The sequence below is a fragment of the Rhineura floridana genome, chromosome 8 (assembly GCF_030035675.1).
Source record: "Rhineura floridana isolate rRhiFlo1 chromosome 8, rRhiFlo1.hap2, whole genome shotgun sequence".
NCBI classification, from domain to species: Eukaryota; Metazoa; Chordata; class Lepidosauria; order Squamata; family Rhineuridae; genus Rhineura; species Rhineura floridana.
Window position 1 is genome coordinate 72794465 of NC_084487.1, and position 26507 is coordinate 72820971.

The 26507-nt window shown below is 42.2% G+C and overlaps 1 protein-coding gene across 1 annotated transcript in view; it reads right to left on the reverse strand.

Annotated features, from left to right (window-relative positions):
• MYRFL (myelin regulatory factor like) overlaps nucleotides 1-26507 on the reverse strand; it is a 72269-nt gene that overhangs the window by 32799 nt on the left and 12963 nt on the right. Inside the window, exons 6-10 of the mRNA XM_061582740.1 lie at nucleotides 25660-25804; nucleotides 21030-21225; nucleotides 17239-17315; nucleotides 13045-13155; nucleotides 11711-11801 (exon numbers count right to left, since the gene is read on the reverse strand). Of these exons, the coding sequence (XP_061438724.1) occupies nucleotides 11711-11801; nucleotides 13045-13155; nucleotides 17239-17315; nucleotides 21030-21225; nucleotides 25660-25804 (620 nt within the window). The remainder of the gene's footprint in view (nucleotides 1-11710; nucleotides 11802-13044; nucleotides 13156-17238; nucleotides 17316-21029; nucleotides 21226-25659; nucleotides 25805-26507) is intronic.

A 26507-nucleotide genomic window follows, 5' to 3' on the forward strand; every position in this document is an offset into this window, starting at 1 on the left:
AAGGCCTGAAGCAACCTCAGATTCAAGATCACATCACTGAATCTCACGAGAGAGGGAAGGGGAAAATATGGTTTGGAGCATCTATCTACTAAATCAAAGTAGCATTTAAAAGTGAGCAAACAATACTAAACAAATATGGTTGGATAACAGGTATGTTAGGGAAATGGCTAAACATGTTAATAAAAAAACAATTTAATATAAAGCTCAACAGTTTAATAGTACATTTTAAACTACTGAGAGATAGGAGTATCACTAGTTTAAGCCCATTTAAGTAAGTCTGCAGAAGTATTTTCAAATTTTAAATATTATTACTTTATCTGTAAAGGGAGGGAAATAGATCTGATAATCAACTTTCATTAAAAAAATGTTGTTTAGTAGTAGCAAATGACATAGTTGTTCGTAACATGTAAATATAGATTCCTATTCCCGCCCCAACCTTTTAAAGCATGGCAATAACTTCTAGAGCGGTAGCTATGCCACAAGACTCTCTGTTCCTCAACCTACTGTACAAATTATGCTTTTCACCAGGACAAGAAAATCATTGTAATCCAATGCATACCATATTTGCATCAATATAGAGTTCTGAATGAATTTATTCAGCAGTTCCTGGAGAAATCATCATCTGCAACACAATTGCGTCTGACAATAAAACAGCTGTCATTTCCAGTAGTTTCCCCCAAAGCACACATTTCCCCAAAAAATATGGGATTAGGGATCCTCGCTGGCCATAGATGGTTAAGTTGTTAATGACCTTGTTAATGGTCAGAAATGATTACTCAATATATCCTTAATGTGTGCTCTGAAATTTAATAAAAGACTATACGTTGAGGGCAGGAGAATCTCTCCCATACTTTAAGAAGATGGTACTTTCTATTAGTGGGAGGGGGCAGAAGAAGAACAAAAGGAGACAGAAACACCGCTCAGACAACAGATGGTTCATCTTCCACATATCCGGTGAATGCAGATAGGGTGAGAGATGGTGCTCATGGGCCACACAGGCAGCCCTTTCCATGATCAGGAACTTTGAAAATGCAGGATTAGCAGCCTGAGGCAAAGGACAAGATGGTGCCCCCCCATTTCACATGGAGAGCCAACCACACTGGCACTTGAATCTTACTTCATCACTGGTGATGGGACAATATCCGCCACCATCCTAAGGGCAACAGGCTAGCTTAGGGGGCACAGGACATGCCAAGTGGCACACACAACTCCATCCTCCAAAACTACTCCCTGTCCCCCCTCCAGTCTCTACCAACAAACTCAGTTTAATGGTAGACATACACCTGAGCACACATCAGGTGACAGAACCTGCCATCTCCTGTCATGTGCATGTTCATTGTATGCCTGGAGGAAAATTGTGTTGCCTGAACTGGTCTAGAGATAGTGACAGAGAGCTGTAGAAATGAAGAAGCTTTGGGGTGCAAGGGCTCTTTCTGGGAATTGAAAACAGGGTTGCAAATATTCTGCCTGCTATCAGAATACCTATTTGCATTCACTATGCTCTTTGTACATTTGTAAAGAACACAATTATTATACTGACACAGCGTATTGAGAGCACTGATCAAAACAAAAGTGAGGCTGCAGTCCTAAGCACAACTTTGTTGTTGTTGTTGTGTGCCTTCAATTCGATTACGACTTATGGCAACCCTGTGAATCAGTGACCTCCAAGAGCATCTGTTATGAACCACCCTGCTCAGATCTTGTAAGTTCAGGTCTGTGGCTTCCTTTATGGAATCAATCCATCTCTTGTTTGGCCTTCCTCTTTTTCTACTCCCTGCTGTTTTTCCCAGCATTATGGTCTTTTCTAGTGAATCGTGTCTCCTCATGATGTGTCCAAAGTATGATAACCTCAGTTTCATCATTTTAGCTTCTAGTGACAGTTCTGGTTTAATTTGTTCTAACACCCAATTATTGGTCTTTTTCACAGTCCATGGTATGCACAAAGCTCTCCTCCAGCACCACATTTCAAATGAGTTGATTTTTCTCTTATCCGCCTTTTTCACTGTCCAACTTTCACATCCATACATAGAGATCAGGAATACCATGGTCTGAATGATCCTGACTTTGGTGTTCAGTGATACATCTTTGCATTTGAGGACCTTTTCTAGTTCTCTCACAGCTGCCCTACCCAGTCCTAGCCTTCTTCTGATTTTCTTTGCATTTGAGGACCTTTTCTAGTTCTCTCACAGCTGCCCTAGCTAGTCCTAGCCTTCTTCTGATTTCTTGACTATTGTCTCCATTTTGGTTAATGACTGTGCTGAGGTATCGATAATCCTTGACAAGTTCAATGTCCTCATTGTCAACTGTAAAGTTACATAAATCTTCTGTTGTCATTACTTTAGTCTTCTTGACGTTCAGCTGTAGTCCTGCTTTTGTGCTTTCCTCTTTAACTTTCATCAGCATTCGTTTCAAATCATTACTGGTTTCTGCTAAGAGTATGGTATCATCTGCATATCTTAAATTATTGATGTTTTTCCCTCCAATTTTCACACCTCCTTCATCTTGGTCCAATCCCGTATGATATGTTCTGCGTACAGATTAAACAAATAGGGTGATAAAATACACCCCTGTCTCACATCCTTTCCAATGGGGAACCAATCGGTTTCTCCATATTCTGTCCTTACAGTAGCCTCTTGTCCAGAGTATAGGTTGCGCATCAGGACAATCAGATGCTGTGGCACCCCCATTTCTTTTAAAGCATTCCATAGTTTTTCATGATCTACACAGTCAAAGGCTTTGCTGTAGTCTATAAAGCACAGGGTGATTTTCATCTGAAATTCCTTGCTCCGTTCCATTATCCAACGTATGTTTGTGATATGATCTCTGGTGTCTCTTCCCTTTCTAAATCCAGCTTGGACGTCTGGCATTTCTCGCTCCATCTATGGTAAGAGCCTTTGTTGTAGAATCTTGAGCATTACTTTACTTGCATGGGATATTAAGGCAATAGTTCAGTAATTACTGCATTCTCTGGGATCCCCTTTCTTTCGAAGTGGGATATATATTGAACGCTTCCAGTCTGTGGGCCATTGTTTAGTTTTCCATATTTCTTGACAAATTTTTGTCAAAATTTGGACAGATTCAGTCTCAGTAGCTTGTAGCAACTCTATTGGTATGCTGTCTATTCCTGGTGATTTGTTTCTTCCAAGAATTTTAAGAGCAGCTTTCACCTCAAAGCACTTCAAAGCACAACCTACCTGGGAATAAATCCCACTGAATTCAGCCATACTTAGTTCTAAGTAGACATGCATACAGTGTAAACTCTGTAACATTGGCCTAGAACTTCTTACAGCCCAGGAATGAGAATGCATAATACAGGCAGGTTTACAAAACATAATGGTGCAAATGCTAAGATTTTATTAATTTATTAACTTTTATTTTAAAAGACAGAATAATCAGCATGGAGTTCAAGCATTCCAATTTGTATCAAAGCAAAACTGTAACACAGAAACTAGGCATTTATTATTTTTATTTATTTATTTTATTTTATTAAATTTATTAGGAAAAGCTAGCTTGCTTTTCACCTGGGTTCTGCCATCTGTAGTACACAGAGCCAAGCATCTCACAATTAGAGCATGAAGCCTGTTAACCACAACTCAATGAGTAGATTTCTAAACTTTGCCAATATTGTAGGTTAAAGCTGATCACAGGCACTCCCTTACAGGTCTTTGCTACACATACCAGGTTAAGCAGGCATTCTAGATGCACAAGATCTTATTTCTTAGCCCACTTCAGGCATTTTTCATTTGTAACCATGGAAGGGTGCAGGGCTCTGCATGCTATCCTTGGCCCCTCCACTCCTGACCTTCCCGCATTGAGTGTGAGCCAGTGTGGTGTAGTGGTTAGAATGTTGGACAAGGAGCAGCGTTCAAATCCCTTCTTGGCCATGAAGCTCACTGGGTAACCTTGGGCCAGACACTGTCTCTCAGCTTAACCTACCTCACAGGGTTGTTATAAGGACAGAATCAGGAAGGGGAGAACAATGTTTGTACGCCACCTTGAGATCCTTGGTGGGATATAAATGTGATGATGATGACAAACATCTGAGGGGATTGAAAGCCTGCTCAGTTAAGTGCACTTAGAATACCCCTTTAGACCATCCCACTCCACAGAGGAAGGACAAGGGTAGAAGGGGCTGGGCTGGCAATGGTGGTCCTGTGCCCCTCCATAGATACTAAGTAAAAATGCCTAAACAGGGCTTTATTTACATGACAGTCACAGCATTTCAATTTTTAATTACATTTGTATCTGACACTTTCAAGGGGCTCAAAGTAGAACACATGGATGATCCTATTTGTATCCTAACAACCACCATGATTGTTCCAAGGGCCAGATCCACATTGCAGCCTGTAGTATTGTGTTTGTTACACATTACAGGATTTTTTGGCAAACATAATTGCTGCTCTTGGGCACACTGCATGGAAAACTATGTTGTAAGTCCCTTGTTTATAATGCAAGGCCATGCTACATGCCACCAGGAAGCACAGTCAAAAGCAGGAGGATTGACATGATACCTGAAAGATCTTTTTTTTAAAAAAAAAAAATCCAGGTTCACACATGTGCACTTGCACTCAGTGAACACACACACATTGTTTTCTCTGACACTCAGAGTTTCAAAACTACATTCCTGGTCCCTTTTGTTGAATCTGGGCTTGTGGGTCAGCTCTGTAACAATAACCAGAAGGGCTGCCTTTACCTTATTCAACACTCGTTTATCCTTGGTCAGTGAGCAGCACCCAGTCTGCATCTGGCTCCAATGGTCCCTAAAGGGGACCTCCAACCTCAGTCAAGCTGCGCAGTGTGAGCTCCTCACACAGAACACAATCCCCACTCCTTCACAACACCTGCCATTGCTGATCTCCCAGCCCCCACTACCCCTTCCTGCTCCCTTGCTGCACCTCCCCACTCCCCAGATGTTTATGCCCCATTCTCCCTTTCCTGTGCCATCCTTGGCAAGGTGAGCAGTTGGACCATTGGTCTCACCTGAAGGGTGATTTTCCTATGAGTACGGACATCACAGCGGGGTATTAGCTCCACCTATCGTGCGAAGGCAAGAATGTCTTTGAAGTCAAGACTAGGGGCGTCAGGCCCCTCCCACTCTCCAGTTCATTCGCAGCGAGTCTAAGGAGAAATATCTAAAAATACAAGAACAAGGCAAACAGGCCTGGCAGCAGGAAAATAACACAATAGTACCATGCATAGTAACATGACTCCAACATAGCGGTATAACAGAACTAGAAGTCTTGACTTCACTCTTACATTTAAATATAATAGCGTAACAGTAATATATAACACATTAGAAAATATATAGTCATCCTCCAACTGGGAGGGTCGTGATGTCCGTACTCATAGGAAAATCACCCTTCAGGTGAGACCAATGGTCCATTTTCCCTATGAGTCCGGCCATCACAGCGGGATGTACCAGAGCAGCCCATACAGGGAGGGACCACCCACGTGTTAATCGTCATTAAGAACCTGTTGCAACACTCGTCTGCCAAAAGAAGCGTCAGCAGAGGCATAGCGATCAATTTTATAATGCCTTATAAACGAGTGTGGGGTAGACCAGACTGCAGCCCTACAAATATCGGCAACAGGAGCATTAGTGGCAAAAGCAGCCGAAGTGGCAGCTGACCTGGTAGAATGAGCAGTTATACTAGCTGGAACTGACAGCTTCAGAGACTCATATGCTAAAGTAATACATGCCCTTAACCAACGGGATAAGGTAGAATTGGATACTTTATGTCCCATAGACCTTGGATGAAAGGATACAAACAGAGACTCTGTTCGTCGAATCTCTTGGGTCCTAGACAGGTAGGTCTTGAGAGCCGTCCGGACATCTAACGAATGCCAAGCCTTCTCGAGAGGATGGGTAGGATTCGGGCAAAAGGAAGGCAAAACAATGTCCTGGTTGCAATGAAAAACCGAATCAACCTTGGGACGGAAGGAAGGATCAGTCTTCAGCACAACAGAGTCCTTATGGAAGACGCAGAGGTGTCGAGCAGAAGACAATGCGCCCAACTCCGAAACTCGTCTGGCAGATGTGATTGTGATCAGAAACAAGACCTTGAAGGACAGCATACGTAGGGGCACAGTCCTGATGGGTTCAAACGGAGGGCGTTGCAAAGCCTGCAAAACTTTCGGCAAACTCCATGAGGGAAACCGATGGACAACAGCCGGAGAGCGTAGGGCGACTCCCCTCAAAAAACGTTTGATGAACGGATGTGAGGAAATAGGAGCTCCAGGAGAGGACACTGAGAGAATGGACGACAGAGTGGACGCATGTCGACGTAGAGTGTTGGGTCGAAGTCCCATCTTAAAGCCACTATGGAGAAAATGCAGCACCTGATGCACAGTGGCCTGGGATGGATCATGGTGGTGGGACTGACACCACTTGGAGAAAGCCACCCAGGTATGTTGATAAATACGAGTGGTAGATGGTCTTCTCGAGGCCAAAATAATATCAATCACAGCGTCAGACAGTCCAGCTGACCTCAAATGTCCCCGTTCAAACGCCACACTGTTAGATTGAGCCAAGTAGGGTCCTGGTGCCATACTGGACCCTGGGATAGGAGGTCTGGCCTGACTGGAAGTGTCCAAGGCTCCATCATTGACATTGCCAGAAGATGTGAGAACCACGTGGCCAAAATGGTGCTATCAGAACCAGCTGTGCCCTCTCGGTTCGCGCCTTCCTCAAGGTTTTGGCTAACAATGGTATTGGAGGAAAAGCATACAAGAGACAGTCTGGCCACGGTATTGTCAGAGCATCCATTGCTTCCGCTGTTGAATCCAGGTATCGGGCAAAGTACCTGGGAAGCTGGCAATTGCGACTGGAGGCAAACATGTCGATTGAGCATTCGCAGAACCGACTCTGAAAATGATGGAAAATGGCTGGGTGAAGTTTCCATTCCCCCGGAAAAACCTGTTGTCTGCTGAGCCAGTCTGCTGTCACATTCCAAATCCCTCTGAGATGTTCTCCTTTCAGGGATTGTAGATGATGTTCTGCCTAGACAAAGGTGAGGGAGGCTAGGTCCTGCAGAGGACGAGACCTGGTGCCCCCCTGTCTGTTCAAATGTGATTTTACACACGTGCTGTCTGTTCGAATGAGGACATGGTCCAAAGGGAACAGAGACTGAAAATGAAGTAGAGCTAAATGTACAGCCTTTAGCTCCAGCCAGTTGATGCTTTGAGTCTGCTCTGTGGTGGACCAAACCCCCTGAACGTACTGGGAGTTGCAGTGGGCTCCCCAGCCGATGAGGCTGGCATCTGTGGTTACAACAGTTCTGTGTGGTTCTCTGAACGGCGTGGCCTTGGAGAGGCGTTGGGACCTCGTCCACCAGCAGAATGATAGGTGCAGCGCGGGGGTCAAGCGAACTTTGCGATGGTTGGAGCTGGCAATGTCCTGTTGAAAGGGCAGTAGAGTCCATTGAAGATGCCGAGTGTGGGCTCGAGCCCATGGCACAATATGGATTGTAGAAATAAACATTCCGAGCGCCCTGGCTAGAAGCATGACGAACAAACAAACAAACAAACAAAGCTAATGTTTGGTGCATCAGGGACCTTGCGATGCTTGTGATGGCAGTGATGCGATCTGGAGCCAGGAATACCATTGCCTGCAGGGTGTCCAACATTGCCCCTAGATGTAGTAGGCATTGAGTTGGTTGGAGATGGCTTTTGTCGAAGTTGACAAGCCAGCCATAGGTCTCTGCCCTGGAAGCGTCAGTTCCAGGAGCCCCTGAATGAATTGGGGTCATAGGATCTGAAGTTGCGGCCTCGTCCTCCTGGCCGCGTTCCTCGAAAGGGCTGGTTAGTACGGAAGGAAGGAGATCGCCTGAAAGGCCTGTGGTCGATGTTCTGGACAGTGGCCAGAACCGGTTTGTGGGCATCCTTGGGATCAACCAGCAGTGCCTCTAGAGCTTCCTCGCCGAAGAGTAACGATCTGGAGTAAGGAGCCCTGGACAGATTCATTCTGGCCGCTGAATCAGCTTGCCAGTGGCGAAGCCAGAGGGTCCGTCGAGCGACTATCTGAGCCGTCATGGCTCGTGCCCCCAATTGAGTGGTATCCAAGGTGGCATCGGCCACAAAAGCTGCTGTCTTACGCAACTTTACCAGTGACCTTCTGAGGGCGACAGGATCAGGGCTAGTGTCCTCTAGAAGATTATCTAGCCACATCATAGCTGCTCTGGAGAAAATGGAGGCTGAAGCGGAGGCACGCGTGGAAAGGGCAGTGGCCTCGTGATTTTTGCGGAGGGCGAAGTGTATTCGTCGCTCAGTAGTGTCCTTTAGTTGGGAATCCCCTTCCCTGGGCAAGAGAGAACGTGAAACTAGGCGAGCGATTGGTTCATCTATGCCAGGGACGTCTAACTTGGTGGCAAAGTCCGAAGCTAGGGCGTAAAACCTATCAGCCAGGTCCTTGAAGCGTCGAGAATGGAATGGGTGAGCCCATTCTTTAGAGGCCAATTTGGCAATCGGGTCCGGCACCGGGATGTAATGTTCAGTAGGTGCAGGGGATTTGAGAACCTTGGCCCCTTTGATGGCTGGGGTGGAGGAAGTTGAAGGCGCAGTCTGGAGACCAAGGGTATTAACTACCCTGCGTGCCAGGGGCTGATAGTCTGAAGCATTAAACAAGCGATACGATGTATCCTCCTCATGATCTGAATAGTCACTCCAGTCATCTCCTTCAACGTGGTCAGTGAAGGATGACTCCTCCGCATACGAGGCTTCGTCAAAAACTCTGCCTCTGGCTACATCAAAGGGGTTAGGTGAACAGGAAGGATGAGCTTCATGACACGCACGTTGGTCCATGTTGAGTTGGGGTATGGCAGAAGCTTGTGGTGGTGACTGCATTTGGGTGAAAAATGCCAGCATGGCTTGAAGTTGGAAGAGGAAATCAGGGGACGGCAGCAGCCCAGTTGTGGTAGATATTTGTGCCTGAGTGGCTATTGGAGCAGATGTTTGGGACGGTAAAACGGAGGGAGGCTGGTTAGGCGAAGGCTGAGTGGAGAAGCCAGCAAAACCTTCCTCGTCAGAGGAAGCAGCAGGGGAATGAAGTATATCGCTTATGTGTGCCTGAGTTGCTGTGGTAGTAGTGGGGGTTGGCACAGAGGCATAGCGTGGCCGCTTTGGTTTGCTATGGCTTGAAAGATGTTTTGTCTTAGCCATTGCTTTAACATGCTTAGACTTAGTCGCCTTAGATTGTTGCGGCTGGGCTGTTTGTGACATGCCTGGCTGATCTGGCATCATATTGGCTGATTGCGACGTGCCTGGCTGTTCTGCCATCTTATATTAACTTGGGTGCAGTACACGGCCACGGAGGGGGCAGGATGTAAAGATCCGAACTGGCACAGTGTATGACCACGGAGGGGGTAGGATACACTGGCAGATGGCTAAGTGCACGGCCACAGAGGGGGCAGGATGCACTGTGGTATCAGCGTTAGGATAATATAGGCTGTATAATATAGGCTGTATTTTAGGCTTGGTACACGGCCACAGAGGGGGCAGGATGTACAAAATATAGTTCAGATTAGTGCTGTAGGCTGGATTTCAGGCGTGGTACACGGCCACAGAGGGGGCAGGATGTACTGAATATAATTCAGATTTAGTACAAGTCAGCCACTGATATTAAAGCTCCAGCCTTGATAATACTGAATATAATTCAGATTTAGTACAAGTCAGGCACTGATATTAAAGCTCCAGCCTTGATAATACTGAATATAATTCAGATTTAGTACAAGTCAGGCGCTGATATTAAAGCTCCAGCCTTGATGATACTGAATATAATTCAAATTTAGTACAAGTCAGCCACTGATATTAAAGCTCCAGCCTTGATAATACTGAATATAATTCAGATTTAGTATAAGTCAGCTCCAGCCTTGATAATACTGAATATAGTTCAGATTCAGTACAAGTCAGCCACTGATATTAAAGCTCCAGCCTTGATAATACTGAATATAATTCAGATTTAGTACAAGTCAGCCACTGATATTAAAGCTCCAGCCTTGATAATACTGAATATAATTCAGATTTAGTACAAATCAGCCACTGATATTAAAGCTCCAGCCTTGATGATACTGAATATAATTCAGATTTAGTACAAGTCAGATTTAGTACAAGTCAGCCACTGATATTAAAGCTCCAGCCTTGATGGTACTGAATATCATTCGACTTTAGTACAAGGCAGCCACTGTATTAAAACTCCAGCCTTGATGATACAGTCACAGTAAATTTGTGTGTGAGGAAGCCCTGTGTAAGTCTGTCTACAACACACAGACAACACACATACAGATAGCTTGCAGAGAAGGTATTCGTTGGTTAATAAAGGGGTTAACAAAAAAGGCGGGAAATTTGAATCCCACAAAAATGGCGCCCGGAAAAGAAAGGGCGGGAAAAATGATCTAAAAATGGCGGAGATAGACGGAGCAATGGCAGCCGTCTGATAACGAACTGGGGGAAGGGTAGCCCAGCACAGTCTCGCTGGGGGAGCCGCGGGGCGATAGCTGCGCTTGCGGCTCTAAAAAACCCCAAGAAGGAGACTGCCGAGAGGAGCAGGAAGGCAAGCCGCTGCCGCCGCCGGCTACAGAGCTCTCCACGGCGAAAATTAAAATCACGGAGATAGAGGCTCCGGAGAGGCAGAACCCCGGCAGGCTGAATTAAGGCGGCAGGCTGAAAAGGGCAGGGAGCCGCAGCCGCAAGCTCCCGCCTGGAAGAGAACCGCAGCCGCGGTCCCTTCAAAAACTCCACAGAGCGCGGCTTGATCCGATGGATGGCAAAGCCAGGGAGGGAAAGGCTCAAAAACAGCCAAAAAAGGTAGAGAACCGCAGCCGCGGTCTCTGTGGGGACCCTCAGACAAGCAAGGGAAATAAAAGTAAATGAAAGGCTCAAAAACAGCCAAAAAAGGTAGAGAACCGCAGCCGCGGTCTCTGTGGGGACCCTCAGACAAGCAAGGGAAATAAAAGTAAATGAAAGGCTCCAAAACAGCCAAAAAAGGTAGAGAACTGCAGCCGCGGTCTCTGTGGGGACCCTCAGACAAGCAAAGGAAATTAAAGTAAATGGAAGGCTAAACACAAAAAACTTGGAGAACCGCAGCCGCGGTCTCTGAGGGAACCCTCAAAAGAAGTAGAAATAAACTTAAATGAAGTTAAACAGAAAAACAGGGAAAGGATGGACTGGGGAGACACACAAGTAACACTAGGTTCGCACCCAGTCAGAACAAATAAACAGACAAATCACGAAAAAACTTAGCTAAATGCTACGCTATAGTATCTCAATCTTGTTCGTACGAAGGCAAGAATGAACTGGAGAGTGGGAGGGGCCTGACGCCCCTAGTCTTGACTTCAAAGACATTCTTGCCTTCGCACGATAGGTGGAGCTAATACCCCACTGTGATGGCCGGACTCATAGGGAAAATCAGCCTGCAGCCTGCTCTTAGACCACCATGTTGGCATTATCCCTGTGCCAGGCATGTCTTCTGTTGTTATTCATTTAAAGGGGAAAGTAGGCTTCCTTTGAAATGAAAATGGTAAGGCACTTATATTTATCAAGAGCATCGGAGAAACTTTTTCTGAAACATTTTGAATACCAGAATCTCAAAGAGTCCTAACGATACTGTTTCACAGATAAAGTGTGTTGGGAGTACAGAGCGCTTCCAAGATGCCATCAACTCATGTTCTAGAATTTTTTTAAAAAACTTGAGGTAATAGAAGCTAGTTGGACCTACCCTGACAATGATCCTTTCCGAGACATGAGCAGTCACCAAATAAGACTGGCCTTGACTGACAGCATATAATCCAGCCACTAACATGAAGTATCTAAATTGAATTGTTTTAAAAGTTAGACAATCATTTCAAACATAAAAATCACAGACATAGCTACAAAAGGAACTCCATTTCTCCTCATTTTTTAAAACCGGACTCTCCCCATATGTATTTAATATGAATTTTGCTTCATTCACTCCTGGCAACATTCAGATTCAGCTCAAAAGGTTTCTAGATATGTTGATGGCTACTGCCCAATATTTAATTTGTACTAGCAATGGGACTAGGTGCAGTACAAAATGTAGAAGTGATATAGCCAGAAGCCTGAGAAAGGATTTTTGAGTGCAAGGCACGTTGAGTTTGAAAATCCAGTACCTGCAAATAGGGACGGGAGAGAAATTCAGTGCAAATTTTAACAAGAACATATCTAGTTTGCACTTTCCGAAAGAATAGGCAAATTGAAACACAGCTTTCCTTCAAAATTCACACTTCTCCGCATTTTGGGATACAGTTCTCCAGCCAAATAATGTGTACAAAAATGCATAGATTAGGGTAAAGTATGCATTAAAATGCATATATTGGTGAACATAACATGCAAAAAATGCATTATATTAAGAAAATGTGCTTACAAAATTGTGTAGATTAGGAGAAAAGTATGCTAAAATGCTGATGAATTTTCATGCTTTTAAAAAAAGCAAGCTGATGTAGAAGTATGGAGAACTGAAGACTGGAAAATGAGAGAGTGAGAGAAACCAAAACTGACAAATCCATCCATCCCTATCTGCATCCTATATGAGGACTGCGCCAATCCCTGCCTGTGCAAACAGAAAAGGAGTTACTTGTTGCCACTACCAGTGACATAGCAGAAGTGAGAGATTATTAGAGGGTTGTTACACATACACTCCCCCCCCCCAGATTTTCATAAGCAGTGTAAATGTAAACGTACTGCCTTCAAGTTGATTCTGACTTATGGCGACCCTACGAATAGAGTTTTCATGGGAAGCAGTATTCAGAGGGGTTTACCATTGCCTCCCTCTGAGGCTTAGAAGCAGTGACTGGCCCAAGGTCACCCAGTGAGCTTCATGGCTCTGTGGGGATTCAAACCCTGGTCTCTCAGTCATAGTCCAGCACCTTAACCACTACACCACACTGTTTCTCAATAAGCAGGGTAAGGGTAGATTAAATTTCTTAGAACAGAGGAAGAGGAGGGGAGATGACAAGGGAGATGAAGAGGAAAGAGCCTGAAAATGTAAGGACTGGATATAATGTGTGAAACACTTGCTGTTAAACACAATACCTTTGATCAGGATTAGGTTTTCCTTTCTTCCTCATATTATTGGCCGTTGTTTCACTAAAGTGTAATCTTGCCAGGGTTACTGTGGTGACCTGGTCAGCTGGCAGATTGACTCTGTAACACAAAAGGGGAAAGCAGACAGATTTTAGCTGAACTATCAGCTCTTGTCAAATTATCCACAAGGTGCCTATTAGGTTGACCTGAACTGAGATAAGTGTTCAGAATCCATATGGTGCACAGACTATAGTTCACTACTTGTAACTGAACCTTTTCCCTACTTCAAGGTAAGTAACCCCTGATTTGAGCTGACAGTAATAAGAGGTGACTTGGCTCTCCACTTTGCTCCCCCCATCCCAATTTGTATGTTGTACACCGCCCAGGGAGCCATTGGCTATGGGCGGTTTATAAATGAAATGAAATAAAACAAATAATTAAATAAATAAATTTCTGTCTCTCTTTTTTTTTTTTTCAATAATTTTTATTCAGATTTTCATAAAACATACAAGACAAAATCATAAAACATTCAAAGACAAAAAACAAAATCAAAAATAGTTAAACAAAAAGAAAAAAAGAAAAGAAGAAAAAAAAAAAAACAAAAATAAAAAATAAAGAGTAAAATATTGACTTCCCATTTGTCAAAGATCAAATCAGTTATAAGTCTATAATATATAGCAATCCTGTCTCTTAAGTCATATTATAAAATCACTTTCCTCCAGTAGTTATCTTACTTAATCATCAAATCTCATAAACATTACTTTATTCTTTCCACAAAAAGTCAAAGAGAGGTTTCAATTCTTTAAGAAATATATCTATCAATTTTTTTTTTCCAGATAAGCATATCGATTAATCCATCTCATTACTAATTATGATAATCTTATTGTCATAACCATAGTCAAAATAAACATTTCAATTAATCCATCACATCAGAATCTGTTAGGTTCAGTAATTTCAGTAGCCATTGTTCTATTATCTCTATTAGTTCCATTTTCCATCTTCCATCTTCAGTAGTCTTGTTAAGTCCAGTAATTTCAATATCCAATCTTCCATTATCAGTATTCCATAATAATCTTGCTGTCAAAGCCATAGTCATATAATAAGAGTCTGATGGGAATTACCTCTATCCCAAATATTTTCTTGCCATCCATTCTGAATAAGTTGCTGAAATACTGCTGTAAAATCATATCTCTGTTCTTTTTTTCAAAATACACTGGGTCATCTCTTAAAAGTTTTTCCATTGTCACATGGCTGCAGTTAATTCCATAGATTTTCTCTATATTGGGCTCCATCACATCATTCCAGTCCAGAAGATAATCCATGCCATTGATAACTTTATCTCTAGAGTCTTCATTAATTTCTTCAGAGATAACATTGAGTTCCAAACAATAGATTTTATTTCTAAAGTCCATAGACTCCAAATCTTGTTCCTGTTCCACGTTTGTTCCAATCTCCGGGATCTCCTCTCTCACAGGGACCCCTATTCCAGTCTCCAGGGTCTCCTCTCTCACAGGGACCCCTATTCCAATCTCCGGGGTCTCCTCTCTCACAGGGACCCCTTCCAGGGTCACCTCTCTCACAGGGACCCTTATATCTTTAATCTCCTGCTTCATTTTACTCAATTCAATTTTCGTTATCTCAATCTCATTCATTATTCTCTGAAACATAGTTATTTCCAGATTCTCAGCCACTTTCTTAATTGCCATTTTAAAAGAAAAATATAGGAAAACCACTTCTTATTTCAGCAACAATTGGGTTAATACTCCAAACTTGGTGACATCACAGTATAAACAGAGCAGACAGCCTTATCTCTCCAATAGTTAAGTAAACAAAATGCAGTTCCCAGGATCGAAGCAATTAATGGCAATCGTCAAGAAACAGATTCGTCAAAATAAAATAGACCAAAAAGAGAGTAGTCTCAAAACAGTATAATATTTTTCAAAATAAAAATCTGGAATAGAAATCCCTCTTCTGTGTGTATCTTTAGAATGCAAATCCAGGACAGCTTTTTGCAACAAAAACAGAGATAAGCTATTAATTAGTGCGTAGCAGAGAGAAGTTACGGCTCCCCAGTGAGATGTCAAAAACCGATCAATCTGGCAAATCTCTTTTAAACAGCAACAATTTAAGTCAAGTAAAAGAAAAATATAGAAAGAAGGGTGCTTGCCTGTTAGTGCGTTCTCTCTTAGAAGATAAGATGAACGTTCGCTTTAACAGATAGAGCTTGCTGTTGAAAATCCGTCCCACCTTCGTCGGCTGGACCTCGTCCCATAAATTAATGAGATCTGGTCGTCCCAACAAAAATAGGCTTTGAGGTTAATCTCTTCGTTTCTCCCTACCCGGGAGAAGTTTAATCAGTCAAAAAAAAAAGAAAAAACTGACTGATATATCTGAATAAGCTTCTTTTGAGGCAGGAGCCCGTCTCAAAAGCAGGCACAGGCTAAGTCACCCTTCCCGGAAGTCAGCCATAAATTTCTGTCTCTCAAGCGTTCACTCATTTACATTTGTGAGAAGATGTACTGCAAGAATAATGCCAGGTTATCAATAAATAATTGTCAAGGCAACTTGTGAAAACTCCTTTGTGACAAATGTGTTCCTAATCTTCTTACGTTCAAATGGCCCTATATATCGCAGTTCTGGATTCCTTCCCTTCTACTTTCTGTCACCCAAACAACGCCTCCCTCATTCTAAATACCCCTGGGCAAAAGATGTGTATCTCATTCCAGGCTACATAGTGGAAGTGTAACCAGGCCTTATCACAATGACATGGGCAGAGAAACATGGCAACAGCACTGAAGCTGTTCAAGAGGCAGCAACTGCAACAGAGTTTTGGAGCCAAATTAGACATTACAGCATTCACATGATTAGCAATTGTGTGAATGACTTCTTCAATTAAACAGCAGGTGCGGGGGGATCTGATCGGGACCTTGACAGGGAGTCCTGTTCCCATTGAAGTCCAAATCTGGATTGGGAGAGGGGGACATCCCTGCTATTCACTTTTTAACAACCACTTGCACATTTGTGAATAGCATGAAATGGTGTCACATCTAATTTGGCTTCCAGATTACTCATGCAGGATCTCAATATATCCACACACAAGAGGTTGTAAAAGGGTTGAGTTCATCAGTACACACACTTGCACCCTAAATCCTAAAAGCAGTACTGCCAACACCATGGATTATTTGCAAATGCAAGCATGTAGGACCTGAAGAAGTTAAATTTAAGAATATTTGAATTCTGTCTGTTCCACAGTACTAAGTACAAGAAGCTTTTCTGGTTCTTTACCTATTTTATTGCACAGCAGTGTACAGCTGAAGCAGTTTAGTGGGAAAGGAACAGTTAGAATGCCTGAGGCAGAAAATATATTCTGTTTAGGCAAGCCTATCCAGATATGTAGTTGTTAATGTGTTTTCTCTTTTTAATTTACTGCCAATTTTAACAGTCTTTTAGATGCTTTAATTACTTGTTTTTCACTGATTTATTGATAATTTTAATATTTCTTGTAAATCATTTAGAGCAGTGTTTCTCAACCTTTTTCAAGCCATGTGCACTTTTAGCTAACATGAAAATCCCACACACATATCCCTCTAAAGTTGGCTCCCCTAATAATTTTATTTAATTTTCAAGAGGATTAAAATATTGTAACTTTTAATGATAAATTAAATTTTGGGCTTAATAATAAAAATGAATCAAAGTACTTATAATTTTTTAAAATTTTTATTCAAATCTTACTTATATTGTTGGGTTTTTTGGAAATACATCCCACCCCTTGGAGGGGGGCATGCCGTATCAGATGAGAAACACTGGCTTAGAGGTTTTGTTACAATCAAGCAGCACATACATTTTTGTTAAGTAAAAATTACACACATACACACAAAGTCCAGATTAAATGGGGAGGATAAAACATGGGATCGCATTTTGTTGAGGACAATGTCATGTGAGGATACTGCAAAAACCTGCCATGCACGAGTAGCACTTAGTCCACAATAAATTGCCACATGGAAGCACCCTGTTACAATGACTAAGCTGGGATGTGTGCACGAATGGTGAAGTTCCTAGACTGGAGATCAACAGGAGCGACTATGATATTTCTAAAAGGAAAAGTGCAATATGTCCAATAAATAATTGAATGTACACATATACATACTAGCCAAGGACACTGTGGCTTGTTGGTGTTTCTGGTGGGGGGAGAGGGTTACTTACTTAACAGGATAGAAAGGTTTTTTGCTTCGATCAGATTGTGATTGCTCAGCGATGATGACTTGATTGGGAGCTTCCATCTATATATGGAATAATGAGCAAAAGAAGTTTATGACATCTTTTTTAAGTACAAGAAGATTCATGAACAGTAAGCTTATCTGACATCAGCTTATGCTTTTGGATGGACTATTAGGAAGCCACCTCAGTTGATCAAAGTTCTCCAGGGTCTCAGGCAGGTTTTCCCAGGCTTACCTGGATATGCCACGAATGAAACCTGGTATCTTCTACTTGAAAATATGTGACCGAGACATGGCACTTCCCTTTAAAAAGAGTGGTGAAAAGAGAGTTGGCCTGATAATATTAGAGCAAATTGGGTTTCCATCCATTATTGGGGACTCAAATATATAAGCTTATCATTTTCTAGATAAGAGATCTTTTCTAGAAATACAGTCATGAGGTTTTGATCTATGTGTGAACTCAAAGACTACAATGTATTTTTTACATTTGAATCCCACTCGCCTTGCGAAAAGTTCACAACCACCCAGTAAAGTTGGTTAGGCTGACTGATTGGTCCATAGTCAGCCAGAGAGCTTCATAGGTGAGCAGATGTGAACCTAGGTTCCCCACATTCAAGCTAAACATTCTAGCTATTACATCACACTGGGTCCGCCCAAGATCATAGGAAGACAAGACATAATATAAAAGAGAGATCAGAGTGTTTTACCTTCAACCTCACTTCAAGACCACTTTTGGAAAGGAACTGACAGATAAACATTCTAACAAATAGAATGCTCATTGAAGCCAGCCTCTCTTTCACCTTTTCAGTGTGGATAGTGTCATTAAATATCTTAGTCACTAGGTGGCACTGAACTTAGCTGTTTCGTGATCGAATCAGGAGCTTCCCATTACTGTTCTGTTCATGTTTAAAAGTTCTTGTTTAGCATCCTGACTGTGTGACCTCATACCTTCCATGACACTCTCCTTCTCTGGCTGGGAAAATAAATGAAGCACCCAAAGCTCTCAGCTTGATGGACTGTTGTGAAATTTCCTCAGCTGAACCAGGATATGGAGATGCCAAGGAGAGAGTAGACTGCGGAAGAGATAAGCCTGATATGTTGCCTATACGTTTTGCAAAGTCAGCCTCCAAGTGGTGCAAGGCCCAGATATATGTTATATTTGTCTTCCCCCAGAATTGAGGTTGAGAGTTTGCTCCAGATTATTCTGGCTTAATATTGTGCTGTTTCAGATTTCATGGGTGACATCCCATGTTAGTCACAGGCCCCATCTGCACTATACATTTACAGCACTATCATACCACTTTAAACATTCATGGCTTCCCAAAGAATCCTGGGAACTGTAGTTTGTTAAGGGTGAAGAGAGTTGTTAGGAGACCCGTTCCCCTCACAGAGCTGCAATTTCCAGAGTTCCCTGGAATGAGGGGTTGATTGTTAAACCATTCTGGCAATTCTGCTTTAAATGTATAGCGCAGATGGGTCTATAATCAGAGTAGATTCATTGGTTTCAATAGATCTCAGAGAACTTCCGTTATTGGGGGTATAGAAGCGTAGTTAGTAAGTAAATAAGTCATTTGAGCTTATAATTTCAGAAGAAAAGGCTAAGGAAGGGGAAGGGACAGCAACATCCCCTATAGCACAAGACACAGCTTGACTATTGGTGACATTTTGGGTTTATTTTGCTTACATCCTTTTTTTTGTCCTATTCCTTGTGATGAGTGGGAGTTAAAACAATAGCTAAGCAGTTATAGTGCTGTGGAAATAGAAGATAGTCCTGTTGACCATTTCTCAGCTCGCTAATAAGGGGGCAACCATAATTACTGAGGTGATAATATGCATTTTATTGGAACGGAATATTGTACTTTTATGTTTATGCTGCTTTATGAGGACTTGGTCCTAAAATAGAGGTGGGGAACCTTTTCCACTCTGCAAAAGGTTGCGAGGGCTGTGTTCCCTTCTGAACAATCTACCACGGGGCACATACCAGTGGTGGATGGGGCCAGAGGCAAAAGTAAGTGAAGCAATGAATGTAAATTTTACCACTGATAGTGTCTACACACCTCTCTATCTTCCATCCAGACAAGCAAGAAGCATTATCACAGTTCAAGAACACATTCCAGCCAGGCAAGAACACTCAAAATGGAAATGGATTGCCCTCAAGTCAATCCCGACTTATGGTGACCCTATGAATAGGGTTTTCATGATAAGCGGTACTCAGAGGGGGTTTACCATTGTCTTCCTCTGAGGCTGAGAGGCAGTGACTGGCCCAAGGTCACCCAGTGAGCTTCATGGCTGTGTGGGGATGGTCTCCCAGGTTGTAGTCCAACACTCTAACCACTACGTCACACTGGCTCTCTAAGAACACTCAAGGAGGTTGCAAATCAAGACTGGGAAGAGAGGTGGCTGGGGAGAGGCGATGCTGGGAAGGGGTCTGGCCTAGGGAGAATCCCAAGGACCTGGGTGACTGCATGGTCCCTGGACCTGAGGCTCCCAGACCTAAAAGGTGGCATAGATATATTCACTAATAGGCAAAAAACCTTGCGGTTTAAGAATGTACCTATGGCCAACAAATATTTCTATCAAACTTTCAAAAGCAGGGAAATTGGGCAGCTATAGTAAATGCAGCAGGGGAGAGGGGGCCTGACCTTGTCTCTGAGATATTGTACTGACCTACAAATTTGTCAAAATGCAAACAATTTGGGTTGGTCTTTCACAGTCCAATCCACTTCTTGTGTAGCTTGGAAGAATTTGGTAACATGTGGAAGGGGAGGGGGAGGGGAGGGGAGGAGATTGGTTGGGTGGGCACTTCCTTTCCAAAAGGAAAACATTGTGAACAGTATCATTATTTTTCAGGGTTTCCCCCACCTTTTTATTCTACAGCAGCCACATGTAGCCTCCCACCCAAATTTAAACCAAAGCTGTCCCTGGCCACATCCACACCAGACTGTTTTTTCACTTTAGGCTGTCATGGCTTCTCCCAAAGAATCCTGGGAAGTGCAGTTATTGAAGGGTGCTGAGAGTTGCTAGGAGGTGTCCTGTTCCACTAACAGAGCTTCAATCAGAGCAGCTGACTGTTGAACCACTCTGGCCACTGGAGCTATGTCAGGGAAATAAGAGTCTCTTCTCAGCCCCCTTCATTAACTACACTTCCCAGGATTCTTTGGGGGAAGCCATGACTGTCTCAAGTGAAATAAAGGTCTGGTGTGGGTGTGGCCCCGATTAGCCAAGCCAAGCATCTGTGAGTCTGGCTTTTAGAACACTGACAGTTGGTTCTTACTGAGCATGCCTGATGATAATTGAGTTCAAGCCAAAATTTCTTAAATTAATTAAAAATCAGCCAGGCATTTTTTTTAACTTTTTAACTGCAGAAGATGAAGGTCAGAGTATGGGACAAGGTGAGTAATAGGATTACAGGTACTCTGTGAACATGGCTGATTTTTAATTAATTTCAACAGATTATGAGACAGAAAAAAGTCCAAAAGGGGTCTGGTTTTTTCTCTCTTTTTACACTTTGAACTCTCAATTCTCTCTGACTGTTTTGTGTATCACCATGAAAATTTAGAGGGTTGTTAAGCAAGCATTTCTGAGTTGTATAAGTTATAAGACTATACATTTTGTAAGGTTGTGTTTTGAAATGAGTTTATGTGAAGGATCAGAATGGCATGGGGGAGTATTTTCAATTTAACATTACGGAATGCAAAAAATCCATGCTGACTATAGTAATAATTTGAAGTAAGTCAATTAGGAGAACAGAAGGGAAAGCAAAAAAGAAACACTTGCCTTAATACCAAAAACCTTCAAGTAAAATGCTTCTGCTGGCTTCAACCCCAAATGGGTTTTGACAAATTTTGGATGTCCCACCACTTGAATGTAGACTGTTATCTGGAAATGGTTTTTCTTCTGACAGACAAAAGCATCGTCTGCTGTTGAAAAATTAAATCCTTTGTTTGTAACAATGTAATATCCCACATCTGGGCTGGAAAAAAACAGGAAACAAAAGATACCTGTGAGTGGAGTAATAGTTCAGCACTGGCAAGCAAATCGCATCACCCAGATAAAAACTGGATACCCCAGTAACAAATTACTCACGCCTTTTAAATATAAATATGTACATTTGAGGCAATCATTTTTCAACTGTCTTTCAGTGCCATAGAGGAAATAGATGGAGATACCTAAGCATCTCAAGTATAGTTCAAGGGAGAGAAAGTAGAAGGGGGCACTGGTGCTCACAATGCCTCTATGAGACAGTGCGGAGAAAGAGGGAGGAGGAGGAGGACAGAACTAGTATTAGTTGTCTCTGCCTGTCATTGGCTTCGGTTCCACCTACTGTTGTCCTTCCTGCCCTCTGCCCTACCAGTCCCAATAGGCACCAGAGCCACAGAAATTCAATTAAGTCCACATTTAAAGCAGAATTTATCAGATTCTGAAACAATAAGAGAACCCAAACGCAGCCAGCCTTCAAAATTCGCACCTATCCAAATTTTGCGATGCAGTTCTCCAGCCAACCAATGTTTATAAAAATTAGGAGGAAATGTATATAACATGAATATGTAACTGAAAATAACACACAAAAATGCATTTCTTAAAAATAACATACAAAAATACATTATATCAGGAAAAATTGCTTGCAAAACGTGATTAGTGGCAGATATTCACACTAAAATGCTGGAGAATTTTCACAAATTACTGCAGAACTGAATTGAAGATTGGAAAGTGAGAAACTGAGAGAACTGAAATTGACATATGTTTCCATCCCTAGTCACCACTGAGAAAGACTACCCAATTTTCTCATATAACCCCCATTGTAAAATACTCATTCAGATGTTCATAACAATCAATTGACCAGAAAGACAAAATACAAAATCACAGCTTTTTACAACCATTTGTGGGGAAAAAAAGAAAAGCCAGCTAAGAACTAACAACCACAGGTCTAAGAGACAGACAACATCCACATATTTTGCCACCTGCTCAGTAATAAGTGTATTGGTCCCCTCAAGGAAGATACTCTGAAGACTGACGAGGAAAACATTTCATTGTTCATATCCACCTCAACATGGACTCCAGGTTAAATTAAGTTCAGGAGCAGGATGTTCCTGCAGTACCCTCTTAGCACCGTTGTTTTCCTGGCAGCGACAGCAACGACGACAGCGACAGCAGTCAGCAGAGGCTGCTGGGGTGACAAAACTGTTTTCTTGCATTTCTGTATTGGAATGTTTATTATGTTTGTTATTAACTGATATGTTTTAATCAATTGATGGCTTGTCTCACAGTGACTTGAAATATTAGAATGTTTGTGTAATCCAACCGAGTTATTTGTTGGATCGTTACGTTTTGCAATGATTTCGTATTTGATTGTTATTGATGTAGTAATTGCATTTTTGTTTTGTTGTGAGCTGCTTTGAGCATATTTATATGGAAAACCAGCATTATACTTTTAAATGAATAAATAATAATATATTAGACAAAACTGCATACAAAAATGTATATATTAGGAGAAATTCACACTAAAACGCTGATGCATTTTTGTGAGGACCTTTTTCCTAAAAAATTACAAACTGATGTAGAAATGTGGAAAAGTGAACTTATGACTGGAAAAGAGAAAATGAGAGAAACCAAAATGGATAGATTCTCCCATGATTCCCTAATCTAGACACAGACTTATGGCAATAACATCAAGCTCACTTTTGTTCTTTGTTTATTAGTTTCCTACTCCCCATCCCACCCCAGCATCCAGCCTGATGAAGAACTCTGGAGAACAAAAGCTTATATCCTATTCTGTGGCGTTTTGGTTAGTCCTAATGAAAGTATTGCCCAACTGTGGATTTTGGGGGGGGAAACACACACACTCTTATTGACATTTACAGATTCACCATGAGGAGTGCTATTATCACACAGTATTTAAAAGTGTATTAATATCAAATATGTGACAGATAATGAATTTACTTCACTTATATTCTGCTTTCCTATACAGGGCAGAGGTCTCAAAGATCTTCTAGAAAGAAGTAATGAATTAGCTATCTAAGACAATCATGGCTCTCTGTTTGTGTAAGAAATATATCATTCCAAAGCTGCAGCACAAGACTTCAAGTCTCCATTATATAGAGTCATTTTGTTCATTAAAGAAGGACTGAACAATGATCCCTTGTCATATGGTACTGTGGAAACCCTCTTTCTTCACAGCAAATAAAAGGCAGCTCTTCAGGATTCATCCTTTCATTTGGCCAATAGAGGTTAGAAGGGGCTTGATGTATAGACTTCTGCAAAAGATTTATCTTAACTTTATAGTCTCTCAAGATGGTGAATAAAGAGCAAAGGGTCCCTTTTGAGACCCATCACTTTCTTCACAAGATTTTGATCTACAGAAGAGAAAAGAACTTGCTCATAAATAACTTCCAATCACTTCTGGATTTGTAAAGCACACAATAAAGAGGATATCAAGTTTCAAACAGATAAACATTTGTGAAAATTAGGCTTTATTTTTAAATGTTTCTTCTATGTTGGACAGTAAATATTTGATAATCCCAATATTACCCTGCTTATGCAAGAGGAGATATTTTTGGCTTTGGACAACAAAGAAACAGTATGGACAGACAATATTAATTACTTCTCCTTTGCATTTGTTGACCCCCCACCCCACCCCAGTCTCATATCCCTCCTAAGATATTCATATTGTGGGATTCCTAAAAAGAAGATAAAGCTAGAAAACAGAAAATCAAGAAATGGATATGAATGACTTTGAAATACAGTAGATTTCCAAGAAATAAAATGTTCAAAAAAATAGGACTATAATATGTGTGAAGCAATGAAACTGTAAACTATGCTTAACCATAGCTGCATTGACAGCCATTTGATTTCTAACAGGATGCAAGAGCATCAGAGTGATAATATTGTACTTCATTTTTATAACTCCAATAAACCTCTGGGTGATGATTTTCTGTGATTTGCACAATACTACAAAATAGAGCTCAAGCCCTCAAACATTTTTAGATGAAAAATGTTTATTTTCAAACAAACTAAGATTAGCACTGCTGGATCACATGAGAGGTGTGTTTAGTCCAACATCCTGTTTCCCACAGATGCTTCTGAGAAGTGCACAAGGAAGCAGGAAGGCACTAGCCCTCCCCAGATGTTGCTCCCCACACATGATATACAGAGGCAAACCAGAAAGGCAATTCAGCCTCCATGCTGAATGCCTGCAGGTTCAGAACCCATTTGTCTCTATATATCATTTGCTGGGGAGCAACATCTCAAGAGGGCTTACTGCATTCAGAGCTGTGTACAGGTGGGGTCTGCAAACAAAAATTGCAGCGTGGAAAGTTGCTGTTCAGGAATTCAGCCACTCCATTCTATTTCCTCCACCACCCCCAACAGTCACTCAGCATTCTGACTGAGCATGCTCAGTCCTCATTAGGCTCTTGGGGGGGGCTTCCCTTAAAGATTTTTGTACTTCTGCAAATCTTGGAGCTTCCCCTGGCCTGCAGATACCTTCCTCTTGTGCATGGGTGGTGTCATTTTAGCTACATAAGCGATGACACTCACCACTTGAACATTGGAAAGAGAAGAAATGATAGCAGTAACCATAAGGAAGGATGCAAACTATTTATTTATTAAAATATTTCTAGTGCGTACTTTCTGGCCAGCAATGGGTCTTTGCAAGATGGCTAGCAGCAATTCAGTTTTTAAAAATCATAAAACAAAACAAAATACACATTCAGATGATACACATTAAATCAGTGGTTCTTAATCCGGGGTGCATGCACCCCCAGGGGTACGAGACACTTTTTCTAGGGGTGCAAGGTGTTGTTCAAGAGATTTTAAAAATTCATTTATCTTAGCTAAGTTGGGCTAAAATGCACATTAAAATTAAATTAAAATTAAAAATGAACGGTATTTTTTCAGGGGGTACGAGAGCATATTTTGGAAATCCAAGGGGTGCTGGCAGTGGAAAAGGTTAAGAACCACTGCATTAAATGAACATGGGGGTCAGAGTCCCTTTGTGAGGCCACTGAGAATTTCTGCTAACAATCTGTAACTATCTTGTTTTACAATTCTCAGGAAAGCGAAGACCGAAACAGTGGCTAAGCTTCTGCTTTGCATGCAGAAGTCCCCTGTTCAATCCCCACATTTCTAGGAAGGGCTGGGAGAGACCCCTGTCTGAAACCCGGGAGAGACACTGCCAGTCGGTGTAGACAGTGCTGAACTAGCTGGACTATTGGTCTGACTCGGGATAAGGCAGCTTTCTGCGTTCCTAAGGGCAGCCTAACAAAACAATCAAACCAATTTAAATTTGTAGTGCAAACATATGTTCAGTCGCTTTCTCAAGAAAGCCTATGTTGCCTGTTTCTTTCTGTAACCTTTTGAACCAATCTCAGCATCCTAATGAAAAGTACTAGACATGAACAGCACTTACAGTTTTTCATAATTATGGTCGAACAGGCTGCTCCAGGGAGATACCCGATGCGGTTGCCATGTGAGGGACTGACAGAATTTTTCAGCAGATACTGTATTTTGTCCATCATACTCTTGCACATCAGGAGAAGAATCCTTAACAGGGCCTGGAAGGAGATCAGCTGATCAGCTCACTTGTCAAAGCGACGGCATCATATTATGGGTCTGGGGCTCGAGTCAGACTAGAAGCACAATGCCTCCACTTGTGGCATATTGAACCAGAGAGACACTTTTGTGCCATCTCTCGCTTATTATGTTTGGACTGCAGCTTATGGGATTGGAAGAGCAGGATCTTGGAAGCAAACTAGATGACACATTAAATGTGTGATTGCATTCAATGTGTCTAGTTTATTTTTTCTTTCCTTTTAAACAATAGCTGCTCAAGGACAGGATCATTGGCAACAATGACAGCTTCCCTCCTGGAGCAAACACCAGCTTCAGGAAGCAATTTTTGTCTGGATCAGGGGAGAAAGGTTAGCTCCCCTCCCTATGTCCTAATCATGATTCCCCACCCTCATAGGGATGAGAGAGAAATTCAGTTCAATCTGGGTTTTAATGCAAACCTACTTGGAAGGGTCCAGGGAGTGGTCAATGCCTCATGAAGGGAGGGAGTTATGCCTACTGTCTTGAGAGAGGCGGTGGTGGGACGCCTCTTGAAGAGGTCCTTCCTGGATCCAGAGGTTTTAGAAAACTACAGTCTCTAATATTCCCTTCCTGGGCCAGGTGATCAAGAAGATGGTGCAGCCAGCTGCAGGCATGCCTGGAGGAAGCAGATTATCTAGATCCATTCCAGTCTGGTTTCTGGCCCTG